Here is an 18,685-nt window from a genome sequence, read left to right on the forward strand (position 1 = left end):
ACCTGGTATTGACGGTTCGGGAAACAGTATCCAGTGAGGGTACTGAGGGGAAAGATTACGGGGAAGACACAAGTAGCAAGCAACAGACTATGAACAAACAAGGGAGTCAGATGAAGCGAGAGGGGGAAAGGATGAGCATGCTGAAAGGGGAAGTCAAAATGGGACTGGATGATGAGAAGGAACAAGAGGAGGACAATAGGAACATGCCACAAGGGGAAGGCAATAGGAATCTACCACAAAGAGAGGACAAAAGAGACAATACTCAGGAGTTGGCAGGTCAGGAAGGGGACAGAATGAAGAATGGAATGCAAGGGAAAATAGAAAGGAAGGGAAAATGCCGGGAGTTGAACTGCATGTATACTAATGCAAGGAGCCTAAGGAACAAAATGGGGGAACTAGAAGTCATGGCCAATAATGAGAGACTAGACATCATAGGGATCACGGAAACATGGTGGAACGAAGAAAACAAATGGGACATAGTACTACCAGGATACAAACTCTACCGAAAAGACAGGACTTACCAGAAAGGGGGAGGAATAGCACTATACATAAGGGATACCATTCACTCAACCACTGTGGACACAGCAGCGACAAATGCCCAACTGGAGTCATTGTGGATCAAAGTACCAGGAAGCAACGGATCCGAGATAAAGATGGGACTGTTCTACCGTCCACCAGGGCAAACTGAAGCTGAGGATACAGAAATGGTAGCCGAGCTGAGAAAGGAATGCAAGAACCCAAACACCATAGTTATGGGAGATTTCAACTATCCTGGTATAGACTGGTGTCTTGGAAATTCAAAATGTGCAAGGGAAACGGAGTTCCTGGAAGCAGTCCAGGACTGCTTCATGGAACAACTTGTCGAGACACCAACGAGAGGATCAGCGATTCTGGATCTGATCCTCAATGGGCTGAAAGGACCAGCAAAGGATGTGGAGGTCATGGGACTACTAGGAACCAGTGACCACAACATGATTCAGTTCAAAGTGCAAGTAGGACTACCTATGGGAAAGAGAACCAAAGCAACAACATTTAACTTCAAGAAAGGGAACTATGATGCCATGAGACAAATGGTGAGAAAGAAGCTCAGAAACAGCTCCAAGGAAACTCAGACTGTGGAGCAAGCCTGGTCCCTATTCAAGGACACAGTAAACAAGGTGCAAAACCTATATATACCAAGATTTAGGAAAGGTTCCAAGAAGAATCAGACGAGGGACCCTGCATGGATAACCAGTGAAGTAAAGAAAGTGATAGGAGACAAGAAAAAATCATTTCAGAAGTGGAAAAAAGATAAAACTGAAGGAAACTGGAGAGAGCACAGGAAGCATCAAAAAGAATGTCACCGAGTAGTCAGGAAAGCCAAGAAAGAGTATGAGGAGAGACTGGCCAAGGAAGCAAGAAATTTCAAACCATTTTTCCGATATGTGAAAGGGAAACAACCAGCGAGGGAGGAGGTGGGGCCCCTGGATGAGGGTGGCTGGAAGGGAGTGGTGAAAGAGGAAAAAGAAGTGGCTGGTAGGCTAAACAAGTTCTTCTCGTCGGTCTTTACAATAGAGGACACAACCAGTGTGCCAGAACCGGAAAAAATCTTCAGGGGAGATCAAGAGGGGAAATTATCATGCATGGAGGTAAGCCTGGAAGACGTTCTCAGACAGATAGATAGATTAAGAACGGACAAAGCTCCGGGCCCAGATGGGATCCACCCGAGAATACTGAAAGAGCTCAGAGATGAAACAGCAGAGCTACTGCAGCATATTTGCAACCTGTCCTTGAGAACAGGGGTAATCCCGGAGGACTGGAAGATAGCGAATGTTACACCGATCTTCAAAAAAGGATCGAGAGGCGACCCGGGAAACTACAGACCGGTGAGCTTAACCTCTGTTCTGGGGAAGATGGCCGAATCACTGATCAGGGAAGGTATCAATGAGCATATAGAAAAAAATAATCTGATGAGATTGAGCCAGCATGGTTTCTGTAAAGGCCGATCATGCCAGACAAATCTACTGCAGTTCTTTGAGGGGATAAATAAGCAATTGGACCAAGGTGACCCAGTAGACATTATATATATCTAGATTTCCAAAAAGCCTTCGACAAGGTGCCCCATGAACGCTTACTGAAGAAACTGTGGAGCCACGGGGTGGAAGGGGACGTGCACAGATGGATCAAAAATTGGCTGGCGGACAGGAAACAGAGGGTAGGAGTAAAGGGGCACTACATTACATTACATTACATTACATTAGGGATTTCTATTCCGCCATTACCTTGCGGTTCAAGGCGGATTACAAAAGGTTAATTTAAAAAATACAGAGTTACAATGATTAGCTAGAGAGGTAAGTTGTAGATTTTATAAACATTAACGGGTTGTTGAGGGTGAGGTGGTTTGTAAGAGAATTAATAGTTGGTCATAGTGGAGGTTCTTTTGTTGTTGTTAGTGCAGTAATGGGTAGATCAGATGTCGGTTTTAGAGTTACTAAGAGGTCGTGATGTTATTGCTGCTTCAGGAATTTCTTGAAAAGTGTGGTTTTTATTTCTTTTCTGAACGTCCTATAGTCTGGGGTGGTCATCAGAAGGTTGGAGATCTGGTTGTCCAGCCTTGCGGCTTGAGTGGCTAGGAGGCCGTCGTGTAGTTTTGTTCTTTTTACTTCCTTGATTGGGGGGGGTATGAATGGGGAGTGTGTTTTTCTGTGTCTGGTAGTGGGTGCTTGGATGAGGCGATTGTTCAAGTATGATGGGCTGTCTCCGTGTAGGGTTTTAAATAGTATGCAGTAGAATTTGAATTGGATTCTTTCTTGGATTGGAAGCCAATGTGAGTTGATGAAGGCTTCAGTGATGTGGTCATGTTTTCTCAATGAGTAGATGAGTCTCAAAGCTGTATTTTGGATTGTTTGGAGTTGTTTAATCGTAGTTACAGGGCAAGGAAGGAAGAGGATGTTGCAGTAGTCCAATATACCTAGTATTAGGGATTGTACTATAAGTTGGAATTGTGTTATTTCAAAGAATTTTCGGACTTGTCTCAGATTTCTCATGACTGCGAATGATTTCTGAATTGTTTTATTTATTTGCGGTTGCATAGTGCAGCATCTGTCTATGGTCATGCCAAGTAGTTTTATGGTGGTTTGGATTGGATATTTGATTGCGTTTATTTCTAAGTTGGTTGTGGTTTGGACCTTGTCATTTTCGAGAAGGATGAATTTGGTTTTGTCTTGGTTGAGTTTAAGTTTGTGATTTTTCATCCAGGTTGTGACTGTTTCAAGTGTTTGGTGAAGTTTGTCTGTCATGGTAGGTTTAGAATGATCATATGGGATGAGGATGGTGATGTCATCAGCATAACTATAGGTGGTTATGCCCAGATTGTCCAGATGCGTTCCTAGAGAAGCAGTGTAGAGATTGAAGAGGGTAGGGGATAGTGGAGATCCTTGTGGTACGCCGCAGGGGTTTGACCAGGATTCTGACTTTTCTTTGTTTGATTTTACACTGTAGGTTCTGAGTTTTAGGAATCCTTCAAACCAAGAGTATACTTTGTCTGAGATGCCTATTGCGTCTAAGATCTGTAGAAGGATGTTGTGATCCACTAAGTCGAATGCTGCAGTTAGGTCCAGTTGTATGAGAAGCATTTTTTTCCCTGTACTAAGGTGTTGTCTGACGGTATCCATAAGGGAGCCTAGTAGTGTCTCTGTACTGAAGTTTGTTCTGAAGCCTGATTGCATGGGGTGGAGTAGGTTGTGGTCATCTATGTAATTGGTGAGGAGTTTGGCTACTAGGCCTTCTATAATTTTGACATAGAAGGCCTAGTAGCCAAACTCCTCACCAATTACATAGATGACCACAACCTACTCCACCCCATGCAATCAGGCTTCAGAACAAACTTCAGTACAGAGACACTACTAGGCTCCCTTATGGATACCGTCAGACAACACCTTAGTACAGGGAAAAAAATGCTTCTCTGACTGGATAGGGGTCACAAGTGGTGTTCCGCAAGGGTCAGTGCTGGGACCACTGCTGTTCAATATATTTATTAATGATCTAGAAATGGGGACAAAGTGCGAAGTTATCAAGTTCGCGGATGACACAAAACTCTCCAGCAGGGTCAGAACTGTTGAGGAATGCAAAGAACTGCAGAGCGACCTGAACAAACTGAGTGAGTGGGCAAAAAAATGGCAGATGAGCTTCAATGTGGAGAAATGTAAGGTCTTGCACATAGGGAAAGGGAACTCCATGTACAGCTACGCGATGGGAGGGAGGGTACTCGGGGAAGGCAAACAAGAAAAAGATCTGGGGGTATTGGTGGATAACACAATGAAGCCGGCGGCGCAATGTGCAGCGGCCTCAAAAAAAAGCGAACAGAATGTTGGGCATTATCAAAAAAGGTATCACTACCAGAACGAAGGAAGTTATCCTGCCACTGTATCGAGCAATGGTGCGCCCACATCTGGAATACTGCGTCCAATACTGGTCGCCATACCTCAAGAAGGACATGGCAATACTCGAGAGGGTCCAGAGGAGGGCAACAAGGATGATAAAGGGTATGGAGAACCTTTCATATGCCGAACGGTTAGACAGGCTGGGGCTCTTTACCCTGGAGAAGCGGAGACTGAGAGGGGACATGATAGAGACTTATAAAATCATGAAAGGCATAGAGAAGGTGGAGAGGGACAGATTCTTTAGACTAGCAGGGACAACTAAAACAAGAGGTCATTCAGAAAAACTGAGAGGAGACAGATTCATAACGAATGCAAGGAAGTTCTTCTTCACTCAGAGGGTGGTAGACACCTGGAACGCGCTTCCCGGAGAGGTGATAAGACAGAGTACAATTCTGGGGTTCAAAAAGGGACTGGATGACTTCCTGGAAGCGAAGGGGATTACAGGGTACAGATAGAGTTACCTTACAGGACATTGAGCGAATAGGGTATGGATATTTTAGGTTAGGTAGGGAACACTTTCAGGTCATGGACCTGGGGGGCCGCCGCAGGAGCGGACTGCCGGGCACGATGGACCCCCTGGCCTGACTCAGCAGAGGCAATGCTTATGTTCTTATGTTAATTAAGCACAATGCAATACACAGTACAATCGGGCAGATCTCTCTTATCTGTACCCTTCTCTTCTACTGCCAACTCCAGTCTGTGCCCTTTCTCTCTTGCTGCACTTCAAGCTCCATCCCTGAAACTATTCAAATCCAGAGTAAAAGTCAACTTCTTTGAGAATGCATTTAACTCATAAACCTCTCACCCTAAGCACCCCGAGAAACTCCCTAAGCCCCTACTTGTCCTGTTGTCTGTTAATTTAGATTGTAAGCTCTACTGAGCAGGGACCGTCTATTAAATATGTTATACAGCTCTGCTTATGCCTATCAACACTATAGAAAAGTTAAATAATAGTAGTAGTTCTTCCTCCTTTAAAAGGAAAATGCCCTTTCACAGCCTGACAGGCCCTGGATCTGTCACACTCTGTGCCAGCTCTCTGAGAAATCTGTCTCAGCCCTTTTAATAACAGATACAAAATAAGCAACCTATCACAATAAAATTGTATAGGATCCTCAGAAACCCGTATGTTAAAGGCAGATCTTAGTCTACTACTCTTGGTGGAATTCTGTGCAAAAAAATTTCCAAATTCTGCTAGTTTATTTGACATTTAAACAATATTTTTGCTTATTATCCAGAATTCCAGTACTATTCAGTATTTTCATTAAATTATGTTAGAGAAAACAAAGAGCCAGCATCTATCTCACCCCTGTGCCCCCCTCCCCAGCCAACATCTCTCTCACTCCTGTCCCCCCCAGCCAGCATCTCTCTCTCTCCTGTCCCCCATCAGCCCACATTTCTCTCATCTCTGTCCCCCCAACCAGCATCTCTCACCCCTATCTCCCACAGCCCACATTTCTCTCATCCTGTCCCCTCCAATCAGCATCTTTCTGACCCCCTGTCCCCCCATCTCTCACTCTCTCACCTGTCCCCTCCAGCCACCATCTTTCACTCTCTCCCCATTGTCCCCCAATCCAGCATTTCTGTCCACTACCTCTGCGACACTGATTACAGTTAATAGCAACCTGCTGCCGGCTCTGCAAGCTTCTGTCTTCCATGGTCCTGCAGAAAAAGAGGATGTGACATCATCGAGGGTGGGACTGCAGTAGAGGGAAGCCTGCAGAGCCCACGCAAGCTTGCCCGGAGATGTTCCCGGCAATGATTTGGGCCACAGTGATGGAGTGCTGACCCGACACCAGAATCTGCGCAGACCTCAGGTAATTTTGCATCCCTGGGGAATTCTGCACAAATTCTGCATTGCACAATATACCAGAATTCCTCCAGGAGTAGACTACACTGCTGCATTCACCTCAATGAATAGCTTAAGATCTGCTCATAACCACCCAATTTTGGAGGTTCCTATAAAACACTATTGTGCTAGGTTTACCATTTTGAGACTTTCCAAATATGTAATGTAATGTAATGTAATTTATTTCTTATATACCGCTACATCCGTTAGGTTCTAAGCGGTTTGAAGAAAGTATACATTAAGATTATAAATGAGAAGTAAGAAGGTACTTAAAAAATTCCCTTACTGTCCCGAAGGCTCACAATCTAACTAAAGTACCTGGAAATTAATAAAGAAGAGAAAATAAATATATGCCAACTTATATAGTTCTTTTCCTAGTAGCTTATAATAAAGGACAACAATAGAAGTTTTGGAATGAATGTGTGTAACTTTTGGAAGACTGAGCTTAAGATTGTTGTTTGCTCTCAATACATGGTTCATAGCACTCCAGGCATGGAAGCAATGGTTGCAACAGGACACTGTCCCGTGTAATAACAACAGGCTGTTTGCTGTCTTCTTTCTCTTATAGATGACCTAGTTGGGTTCTCAGGAGATTTTGGGAGCGGTGTCGGCTGGGAGGATGAAGAAGAAAAAGAAACAGAGGAAACTGGAGAGGAAGAGGAGGGAGAGGCCGATGATGGTGGTTACATCTGGTAGAAATGGACTGCACAGTTTGGTCAGGCTGCTGGGAACGGTGCGGGCAGTAAGCTGGAAGGAGAGTTACAGTGGGACAACACGTGATAAAGAACCACAGTTGAATGTATAGTGGCTCATTAAAGTAGCAAGTGTGTGAGTGAACTCAGGCATGTGTTTGTCTGCATGGGTGTAAGTGTGACGGTTGGTGTGTGAATGCACATTCCTGCATGTGTTTGCAAATGTTCACATGTGCCTGCAGGTTAATAAATATATTACCTTGTGCTTACTAAGGGAAGCTGCGTTCTTTTCCAGCATACCGGAGCAACATGTGGAATTCCCTCCCCCCCTAAAAAAAAAAATCAGTCCTGTCCTAGGAGATTTGTACAGTTCTTTTAATAATAACTAATATATATATATAGAATTCCCCTCTTTTGTCATTAGGATTATTGAACACTTCTTTTCTGATTTTCAAAGACTAGTTGAGCTAGAAGATTGTCCTTATAAAATAATAACATTACAGAAATTCAAACACATGACCCTGACTAACCCCTGAGGGATGCTAGAGCCCTATCTAATGTCACACTGCAATGTATCTTGAAAACTGAATGTTCCCCTTTATGTATATGCCACTATAATTGGTAAAATCAAGATTACAAAATCCAGGATGCAAAAGGAATGAATATAACCCAACTATACTTGATGGCTTGGTGTTATCTCTAGAGAAGTAGAGCCAGAAATCACCATTTGGCTTTACCACCAGACTTTTCTTGTTGACTGGGAAAGTGATATTTCGGGTGGCTGTACCAAAGAGCTTTAGTGTCATGTATTTCCTTATATCCCATAATAAGTGATAGACATTGCTGCTTCAGTAGTGTGCTGCTGCAAGGATGATCTGGCTGGAAAGTACAGCTAGAACAGACCCAAATGGATGGATTTTATAATGTGGTCATGAGCGATAGCCCTAAAATACTTTACCCTGCTAACACATCTCGTCTGTAGGATTGCTAATTATATCTACTAATAGAGCTTTCATCTAGCTGCTCCCTATGTCTGGAATAAATTACCCGAGTTTGTCTGTCAAGCCCCTTCCCTTTCCTTGAAAGCAGACTGAAAACCCACCTTTTGATATAGCCTTCAATCCATAACCCTACTCCCCTCTGCCCTCAACCCAGCCAGCTGATTAACCGTTCCCCTTAACTGTATCCATGACATTCTGTTTGTCTGTCATGGCTGTTTAGATTGTAAGTTTTTTTGAGCAGGGACTGTTTTCTTCTTCTTTGTGACTCTGTGCAGCGCTGCGTTCATCTGGTAGCGCTGTAGAAATAATTAATAGTAGTAGTAGTAGTAGTAGCTTTGACTCTAGCTTTATAGACCTTGGTTTGGGGACTGATGGTGCCATGTTGAATTCTTGTAAGGTCAAAAAAATAGAAATGAAATGCCCCGTGCACATGTGAAACTCTCTGCAGATTTCCCTTGATCTTAAAAGTTCATATTTATGCATCGAAATACCTTCTGCTCCTCAAAAAATAAATAAAATAATTTAATGGCATACATTGCAGATTTCCTCGAAACTGAACCACTTATTGCATCTTTACCCATTCACAATTCCTCCCCATGCACACTGCACTACTGTCAGGGCTTTTAAGGGCGGCAGGATCATATTTTGGTGCCAGTTAATAGTCCACAAATCAGAACCAGGCTAAAAGTATGTTCTGATCTTTAAAGAACTCCCCCTACCCAGATTTTATGTTTATGCATGTAATTTTTTTTTTAAGATTAGGTGATTATTTTTATTAAGGGTGTGCATTCATGAGCACGTATTTGGTTTATTTGGGACCTAAAATATTTAAAATATACACATATCACATGCATGCAAATATACCTACAAAGTTTTGCTCGTCCAGTCGATTGCATGCATTTGTAAGTTCTTATACATATACAGTGCATGCCTAAAACTAAATCGGTCAAACAAATATGAAAAAATGCTCAAAAATTAGGAAAAAAACTTTCTAAATTGAACTTTTTATAGCCATGCAGATCACTAGTTTTTATTAACTTGGAAGAATAGCATCGGGCAATCAGTTGGATTATATGTGTGTGGTTTGTGCCTCTATCTGTTTTGGTGCCCATGTGTATTTGAGTGTATATATGTTAATATTCACATGTGTTCACATGCATAGATATGTCAAGCACCAGCATGGCTTACTATCTAGATGAGTATACAGGAGTAAGTTTGTGTTGCATGTGTTTATGTGAGTAACATGAATGATCAGTTTAACCGCAGAAAGCATTTCAGTGTGTCTGCCAGCATTGAATTCCATTTGCATTAGGATTACCATTTGGCTCCAGAACAAGGAGGACAGATGGAGATATTTGGGTTTTACTTCCATTGAAAGCAATGCAAGTAAAATCCGGATGTTTCAATCCGTTCTCCTTTTTCTGAAGCCATATGGTAACCCCAAGTTTGTAGCCCTCTTACCTGTCACTTTTATATGCTCATGATTGCTTTTTGTACATTTGAGGAGCACTTACCTTTTAGTTGTACAACAAAGTGTGTGTATGGGGGGGGGGGGGGAGAGAACAAAACTGGATTCTTTACCAACAGGCTTAATTTCATATTGTATGAGATTCCCTGCCAGAGGTATCCAGGTGCAGTATCATGATTTACCTCAAGAGGGAGAAGGAACGTACAGTATTTCTACATTGTTAGTTCAGGTTTTCTTTTTTATGGGTTTGTTTGTTTTTTAGCTCAGCCTTCTCTTCTTGCTCTTCAACTCAATAAAGTGTCTATATGTGACCAACTCTGGGAAAAGGTAACTAAAGTCAACAGAAATTTTAAAAAGGGTTTTTTAAAATGAATTCTATTAGATCAAACAATTTGTAAAACAACAGTCCAAACTTCATCCTTTTATGTGAAAAAATAAAGTTACAGATGTTCAATCATGTAACTTTTTCAGACTACTTATGGACCCATGACATGAAAAATCATCCATTCTCAACATTTTGGAAATGCTACTTTGGTCACCTTTTGCCAGAGATGGTCACATATACTCCTGGTGTTGCCATCCAACTTTCTCTGCCTCTCTTCCTTGCTCTCTGTAAGTGAAGTTGTCTCCCACTTGGTTATTTAGCTTTTATTCTTGAGCTTGAATTCTAGCCGAAGAAATTCCCCATCTGAATGTGCTGCTCCTGGCAGAAAAGCAGTATGCTAATCAAAATATTGCATTTGGTTGTGAGTGTACAAGCTTAATATATTATAAACATGTTTGGGGAAGGAAAGAGAAAATCTTTTGCAGAGCATGTGTGTGATGAAACCTGACCTCTTGACCTTTCAGAAGGTTCAGCCATCCTGAACCTTGACCTTTCAAATGGTCAAGTTTTCACACTCTACTGCAAATATTTGGAAGCAAGAGCTAGTGACCCAGTTTTTGGAAGGAGTATCAAAGCTAGTCTCCCTTTTTTTCTGGACTGGTTAAAAAAATTGATCTGCCAGATTAGGTCTATTCCACCTTAAAACTGCAGAGGATCCAGCTTTTACTTTCTACTCTCCCTGGCTTTTGTGAGTTGCAGCCTACGAATCATGTCCACTAGCTCCCGTAGCTATAAAAGCTGGATCTACCAGATCCTCAGACCAATTTAAAAATGGAAGGCATACAATAGAAAGATGACGGCAGAAAAGGGCTACAGCCCATCAAGTCTGCCCACTCCACTGACCCACCTCATTAAGTCTAAGTGCTAATGACCCAGTTCCTTAACTCGACCCTCGTAGGGATCCCACGTGAATGTCCCACTTATTCTTAAAGTCGAGCACGCTGGTGGCCTTGATCACCTGCACCGGAAGTTTGTTCCAGTGATCTATCACCCTTTCTGTGAAGAAATACTTCCTTGGTGTCGCCACTAAATTTCCCTCCTTTGAGTTTGAGCGGGTGCCCCCTTGTGACCGAGGGTCCCTTGGGAAAGAATATGTCGTTTTCCACCTCGACACGACCTGTGACGTACTTGAATGTCTCAATCATGTCACCCCTTTCCCTGCGCTCCTCTAGAGAATAGAGCTGCAATCTGCCCAGTCTTTCCTCGTATGAGAGACCCTTGAGTCCGGAGACCATCCTAGTGGCCATCCGCTGGACCGACTCGGCTCGAAGCACATCTTTTCGGTAATGTGGCTTCCAGAATTGCACACAGTACTCGAGATGAGGTCTCACCATGGTTCTGTAGAGTGGCATTATGACTTCAGGTTTGCGGCTGACGAAGCTTCTATTGATACATCCCATCATTTGCCTTGCCTTGTATGAGGCCTTCTCTACTTGTTTGGCAGCCTTCATGTCTGCGCTGATGATCACTCCCAAGTCCCGTTCTTCTGAAGTCCTAGCTAGTGTTTCTCCATTCAAGGTGTATGTTCTGCATGGATTTCTGCTACGAGATGCATGACCTTACACTTCTTAGCGTTGAAGCCCAGCTGCCACGTCGAGGACCAGTTTTCCAATGTGATCTGATCCTGCGTCATACTATCCTTGAGATTGCTTTCACCTACTATATTACAACAGTTTGGCGTCGTCGGCAAACAGTGCTACTTTACCCTGAAGCCCTCGGGTCAAGTCCCTTATGAATATGTTGAAAAGGGATGGTCCAATCCGGAGGATCTGGCTTTTACCTATTTTTTTTATTTGTTTTGCATTCATTTGCAGCTCTGGAATCTGGCTTTTACTTCAGGGACTGACAAGCTGGAAATGAATGAGAGCAGAGGGAACAAAAGCTAGATTCTGAGCACTGTAAAAGTCAGAGCCACTGGATCCCTTGGCAGCTCCAACTGTTTTTAAGATGGAAAGCAGATGATCTGGCTTTTACCTATTTCATTTTTGACTCCCCTTTTTGATAATTTCTGATTCATTTAAATGTCTTGATGGGAAATGTACAGGAAGCAGGTATATTTAATTAAAAGGTAGCTCTGGAATATGAGAGAGCATAGGATGAGGAATAATCTAAGGAAATACTTCTTTATGGAAAGGATTGTGGATGAGTGCGCAGCTTCCCAGTGGAAGTGGTAAAGACCAAGACAGTATCTGAATTCAAAAAAGCATGAGACAAGGACAGAGAGGACCTCTAAGGGATTATAGAACTTAGTTGGTGTGGATAGATGGATTGGATAGGCCAATATGATCTTTATCTGCTAATTATCTTTAGTGCTAATTTCAAGTAGGAATCAGCACTACAAGTCATACAGTATTTCGGATGGAAGTTGAAAAATTAGGAATGACCAAAAGTCTCCCTCTGTTTCTTTATTTGGACCAACAAAATGGGATAATGAATCAAAAATATTTTACGGATGGAAACAGGGGTGGCTGTAGTACTGGGTAGTCTAGGCATCTGTTTAGGGAGGCAGAATTCAGCGGCACTAAGCATAAGAACAGCAGTACAGAATTCCATAGACAATCTCAGCGCAGCAGCAGGCCCCTAAGAAAGGCCTGCTAGGCTTCAGCATTGAATTTCCAGGAATAGGGAGCTAGCTAACACATAGCCTGTTAAGTGCGATATTTGGCACTTAATTGACTATGTTGAACCTCATAAAGATAGGATTGTGTTTTATGCAGTCCTATTTATGCAGTTATCTTAAATGGTTAAATTCAGAATATTGGCACTTAACTAGCTAAGTGCTGACTCCACCCCAGAATGCCACCAAAATAGCCATTTTTGGCTTGAGCACTAACCAGGCATTTTCAGTGGCACTAACTGGTTAAGTGCTACTGAAAATGCACAGTTCGCCTCAGACAGGCAATTTAAACAGCTTCTGGCCATTTAAATCATTTTGAGTATTGAACCTGGAGATTTTGGCCCAGATTCTTTAACCGACACCGATTTTTTTTAAGGCGCCATTAGGTGCCCAAGCTCAGTAAAAAAACAAAACAAAACACAGTTTAAACATTTTTAGCTGAGTTTCAAGGTGCCTAAAAAATTGGCACCGGAATCACACCTCCATAGGTGCTTTAGGCTACCTAATGCCACTGTGGGCATAGCTAATGACAGAAGTGGCTTCAAAAAACCAAAAAATATAAATACCAATACTCTGAAAACTTCTACTATGAAAAATTGGTAAAACACTCCCTTTAAGCCCAATGCAAGGATAACAGTTACACCAAAGTTTGAGTTTACATTGGTTCCTTATCTCCTTCCTTCCATATCTCCATATGGTGGTGACATGAACTTGAATCTATGAAATTGAAGGTTTAGCTAAGTGTATTAATTGATTGATCAACTGATGCAATTTTGGAGTGTTTTTCATGATTTTTACCATTCACTCTTTATTAATTGATATGAACAGAGATGCAATGGTGATATGATATGAATTCTTTGAACTTTTTGGAATCGATGAATCTATGAACTTTTGATGTTATTATTCTACTAATTTATGAATTTACTTCACTGATTTTTTTGATAACGTTCTTACATTGATTTTTGTGGGGTTTTCAAATATATCTTCCCCTTCTTTTATTCCCTGTTTGGATGCACGTTTGCACTTTATACATATTTATTTAATATTATCAATTAAATGTTCTAAATAAGGGTATCATGATGTACAGGGCAGGATTTATTTAGACCTTCGGGTCTGGTGCTAGTCACCTATGAATTTCTGCCCAGGGCTTTTGGTTACTCATAGGGATAATTGAGCCCATACTGAAACCCCTTTATTTAATTTTTGGAAACTTTGGTGCAACTGTTATCCTTGCATTAGGCTTAAAGGGAGGGTTTTATCAATTTTTCAAAGTAGAAGTTTTCAGAGTATTGGTATTTATATTTTTTGGTTTTTTGAAGTCACTTCTGTCATTAGCCATGCCCACAGTGGCATTAGGCAGCCTAAAGCACCTTTGAAGGCGAGGTTCATGTCAAAGGTAGGCGCCGTAAAGGTAGGCCTGGAAAACCGTGGCCTACATTTCCGGCGCCTACCTTTGCCAGAGGCACGATTCTGTACCTGGTGCCATTGTGTGATTGACACGTGATTGGTGGCCGCCGACAACAGTGCCGATTACAGAATCTGGACCTTTGTGCCAGTTCTGGCTATCTGACAAGCCTATTATGGTGCATTATAGGATATATGACAAAGATTTAAATGGGTAGATTCAAGGACTATACATCCCACATGCTTTGAGTTATGTGTTCAAAACCAGGGCTAGCCTAAAAGTCTCCCTCCCAGAACTGGACAACTTTGCAGCTCTGGGTGTAGAATCTTCTTGATACACACAATCTTAGCAGCCTCTGACATTCCTTTTCTTTGTGCATAAGAAAGTTTCTGATATTAAACTAAACTAAATCTTGGACTTATATACTGTCATCCCTGAGAAACAAGGCTCGACTTGATTAACAGTAGCTGTAGTTAATAGAGAGAATTGACCTCATGGAAACTTATCTGCTTGAAAATGCTGAAACAGAGTAGTTTTCAGTATTTTTCAAAAAACTTGAAAGGATAGACAGGATCTTATTTGAGAAGGTAGGTCGTTAAAAATTGCTGTTAATAAATTGGGTAAGGAATGAACAATTTTACTGATAGATCTGGCACCTTTTACAGTGGGGAAAGAAAGTTTAAATACATTGATAGTTCTGCAACTTGAGGATCTCGAAGAATTTAAAGCTAGAGGGACCAACGAATCAAAGATACCATGTAAGATATAAAAAAACTATGTAGGCACATTTAAACTAAACTTTCAATTGAAAAGGAAGCCAATGTAAACTCCTTAACAGAGGTGACACAGGGTCATACTTTGTTTTACCAAAGATCAATCTTGCAGCAGTATTCTGAATTACGGTAACTGGAGTCTTTTTTTCATTTCCTTTGCTCAAATCCATGTAAATGGAGTAGATAGTAGACTTCGAGGGAAAGAAGTGATCTTTTTTTCTCATTGGATGCAGATTACTTGAAGGATGGAAGAAAAAAAGAATAAGATTAACACCCTTATGAGGAACAATCGGAGAGTCAGTTTTCATTCAGGGATTACTCAATTGTCAAATAACTTCCCCATATTGAATGCAAAATGTTCCAACTGCTCATCCAGCTACTGACTTCAGCTGATGTACTTATGCCTATCTCTTCCTTCTCATGTTTTGGCTTCTGTGTAGGAGACTGAAAGGTCTTCTGTCAGGTAACTTGTAAACTCTTCACAAGCTAAATTAAATTTGTATATTTGAACTTTTATTTAGACAAAAAAAATTGAGGATTTTAACATAAATAAACATCGTTTAACAGAAGTGTGCCAGCCTTACCTCAGAACCGGTCATAAAACTCCTGCGCAGTACTGTCCTGGTCCTGTTCATCCATAGGGAGCTTCATGTTCACAGTTCCCATATACAGTGACTTTCTGGTATGTGACTAAGAGCTCGTCAGCCCTCAAGAAATCACTATTTCATGACCCCTGGCTTTTCCCAAACCAGGCCAGTGCACCTTTGGCTCTATTCCCAGTCTTCCGCTCTTCTTGCTTCACTCGCAGGCAGTGTTCAGTAGAGAGACTTTTAAAGCGGCCATAATGAATTTAACTCAGCTTTTCTGTAGTAGGTCAAGGCAAGTTGCATTCATGTACTTTAGATACTTCTATATAATCTAAGCTTCTGCCTGGGGCAATGGGAATGTCAGCAACTTGCTCAATACCACAAAGAGCCTCAGTGGGATTTGAACTCTACCCTCTCTGGTTTTCTGCTCCCTGCTCTAATCATAAGAGTCAGCTCTATAGGTTCTGGGCATGCCTAATATTGAGCAAGCTCTTTCATTGTATCAAGGGAGGAGTCATTTGTATTATGTTTGGCAACTCCATTTGTCCACAGCTCTATCTACTAGGCCAGTTTATCGCAGACTCTTTGCTGCGGCATACCAGTGTGCCTCCTGAGATTTCAGGTGTTCCGTGACACACTGGGGAGGAGGAGAGGAGCCAGCACCAGCTGACTACCTACAGGACCTGCCTTGCCTCTCACGGTGAGAGGCATGTTCTGTAGGCAATCAACTGGCACCAACGTCTCTCCTCTCTGGTCCTCTTTCCTGCTGGCACCCCCCACTGGCGGCTGAGGGCCCGTCTGGAGGGCCTTCATGCATGCGCAGATGTTGACATGATTGACATCATGCATGCATGTGACATCATCACAGCGATGTCTGTGCACTTCCGGATGCCTCGAGACACGGCCACTACGTTTAGTGTGCCGCAGCTCAACGAAGTTTGTGGGACTCTGTACTAGGCTATTCCTCCTATTAGATGCTAGCCCATTCTGGCAATGGCCAGCTGACACTCCTCCCTCTTTCTTAGAGCACTCTTCCTAGGACCCAACAGGTACTCGTAGTGGCCTTTGGTAATTTTTGCCTACCACAGCATTTCTTCCATAGGGCAGAATCACAGCTTCTTCCACCAACATCTTCCATCAGTGTGGTGTCAGCAATCCCTGTTCCAGAGACCCAAATGATAGATTAATTTCCATTTAAAGTCCGCATTTATCCAAGCCAGAGTAAAAAAAATAACAACATATTTAATCATAGTGCCTTCTGAATATCTTGTACCAGATTTTAGCATTAACAACATGCTCCAAATTAAAGGAGACATGCAGAACCAGACCAAGTGCTAGTCTATGTAGTGCTTTTTTTAGAAATTTAGAACTGCAAGTTATATGTTTCATGATATAACACCAGAACCAACTCAAGCTGTTCATATAATAGTGTATCGCAAACTGTGTGTCATGGAACTCTAGTGTACCACCTGAGATTTTAGGTGTGCCATGAGATGCCAGAGAGGAGGAGAAGCGCCAGCTGACTGCCTACAGTTCGTGTTTCTTGCGGCGAGAGGCACATCCTGTAGTCAGTCAGCCGGCGTCAGCGCCTTTCCTTCTCTCCATGTGCCTTCCCTTCCAGCACCCCCCACTGGCGACTCAGGGCCCATCTAGAGGGCCTTCGAGCTTATTAACATGATAACATCACACATGCATGTGACATCATCGTGCCGAAGTTCTCGCACTTCTGGATGCCTCGAGCCGCAGCCACTACGTTTAGTGTGCCGCAGCTTGACAAAGTTTGCGAGACACGGCTATAATATATTCAGAACCATTTCACGCTCCTCCTTATAATATGGAACTTGCTGACACTGTAGAGAAGATAGATCCTATAGTGTTGTGGAGATGAGTATATGTCAGGCATACATCCCAGCACTGAGAGGGTGGCAACAGGGTAGTTGTAAGAGGGAAAGCAGGGCTAAGGTGATTTGTTTTGACAAACAAAAGGGAGTTTACCTCTTACTGAAGAATGATGGGAATGTTGCCAGCTAGTTATGAGTGCTGGGTCATGGAGTCTTGAGACTCAGCAGCTACATACCAAAATGCGCTATTTGCTATTCTATAAACTGGCCCATGAGTGCTGTGGTGTATAACTATAAGGGAGCATGCCCAGAGATGGAGGATGGGTGGGCCATGGGCATGGCACCTAGATATGCATGCAATTTATAGAATACTGTTTATTTGCAGCTTGCCGTACTTTCTCCAACCATTGACCCGGATTGCACCTAACTTTTGGCTCACCAGTGTGGTTTTATGCTACTCTTCTATAACGTCATAGACATGCCTAAGTGCTGTTATAGAAACTGTATTCACCACACCCTATTGTGGTGCTAAATTCAGGGCGTCTAGTTATAGAACGACCTCCTTTGTCTCCTGGATGGTAGGCTGGGCTGCTGTCAGATCCCTAACTTGCCTGAGCCACCAGATCCCAATAGAAGGGCTGATCGCAGTGGTGTATTTTGTTGAGGTAGATAAAGCTGGGATGAAAGGACAGAAAATGTTGATGTTAGCTGACTGGAAAATCTTAGAAATGGCTTTCTGAAAAATGCTAACTATATGATGAACAGCAAATGGCCTGTATAACACAATGTAGAGATAAAGTTAATTCATCTGCAACTGCAGCTGACACATCTTTCCTCAGACCCAATGAGAGCCCATTAACTGACAATCAGTGGTCTTGTACCTTTTTCTAAGTGCATATTTCTATCCTCTGTATCTTGATGTCTATATAAAACTGCTCAGTCTGAAGTTTGAATTCTACTGTAGGGAGGAGTAGAAGAGAATGATACGGTGACAAAATTCATCACCGTTCCCGTCCCCGCGGGAAACCATCTTCATGTCATTCTTTAAGGAGAGAGGGAAGAATCAGAGTATAATTGGGCACAACCAATGACCTGCAAGCTTTGCTTTGAAGAATGCTGGTGTAGAAGGACTGAGGTTGAAATAGACACTAGAAAATGACATGGGATTATTTCCCGCAGTTATCCGCAGGGACGGGAACGGTGATGAATTTTGTCACCGTGTCATTCTCTAGAGTAGACTAAAGGTAAGTGAAACAGACTGAGATCCTGGGGAACTGGGTTCAGTTGAATTTCCACTGCAACTCCTTGTGACTCTGGGTAAGTCGCTTAACCCTCTATTGCTCCAGATACAAATTAAGTCACCAAGTTACAGATGCCCAACTTAAGTACAACTTGAACGCAGTTGCGGCTTCATTTGATTTCACCGAGCAGTATTTCCAGAGGCATAGACAGACTCCTACACTTCTCCTGCAGCAGATTCAGGAGAAGTGTGTGGTTGTGTATGCTGTACCTTAGAGGGAACGCTGAGGGACAGTTGGCCCTTCTGTCATCTGGGAGCAGAGGTAAGCAGCAAGAATCTTAAAATCTACAAGTTCCGAGTTACATACAAATCCAACTTAAGAACAGCTTTAAAAACATAGCTCATTCTT

The 18,685-nt window shown here is 42.5% G+C and overlaps 1 protein-coding gene across 4 annotated transcripts in view; it reads left to right on the forward strand.

The window, feature by feature from the left end:
• The window catches only part of SPOCK2 (SPARC (osteonectin), cwcv and kazal like domains proteoglycan 2), a 285,541-nt gene extending 278,271 nt beyond the window's left edge, over positions 1-7,270 (forward strand). For all 4 annotated transcript variants that reach the window (XM_033943705.1, XM_033943707.1, XM_033943708.1 and 1 more), the window contains one exon: positions 6,836-7,270. In XM_033943705.1, the coding sequence (XP_033799596.1) occupies positions 6,836-6,963 (128 nt within the window). In that variant the 3' untranslated portion in view covers positions 6,964-7,270. The remainder of the gene's footprint in view (positions 1-6,835) is intronic.
• The last annotated feature ends 11,415 nt before the right edge of the window (positions 7,271-18,685 follow it).

This window comes from Geotrypetes seraphini, chromosome 4 (assembly GCF_902459505.1).
Source record: "Geotrypetes seraphini chromosome 4, aGeoSer1.1, whole genome shotgun sequence".
Classification (NCBI taxonomy): Eukaryota; Metazoa; Chordata; class Amphibia; order Gymnophiona; family Dermophiidae; genus Geotrypetes; species Geotrypetes seraphini.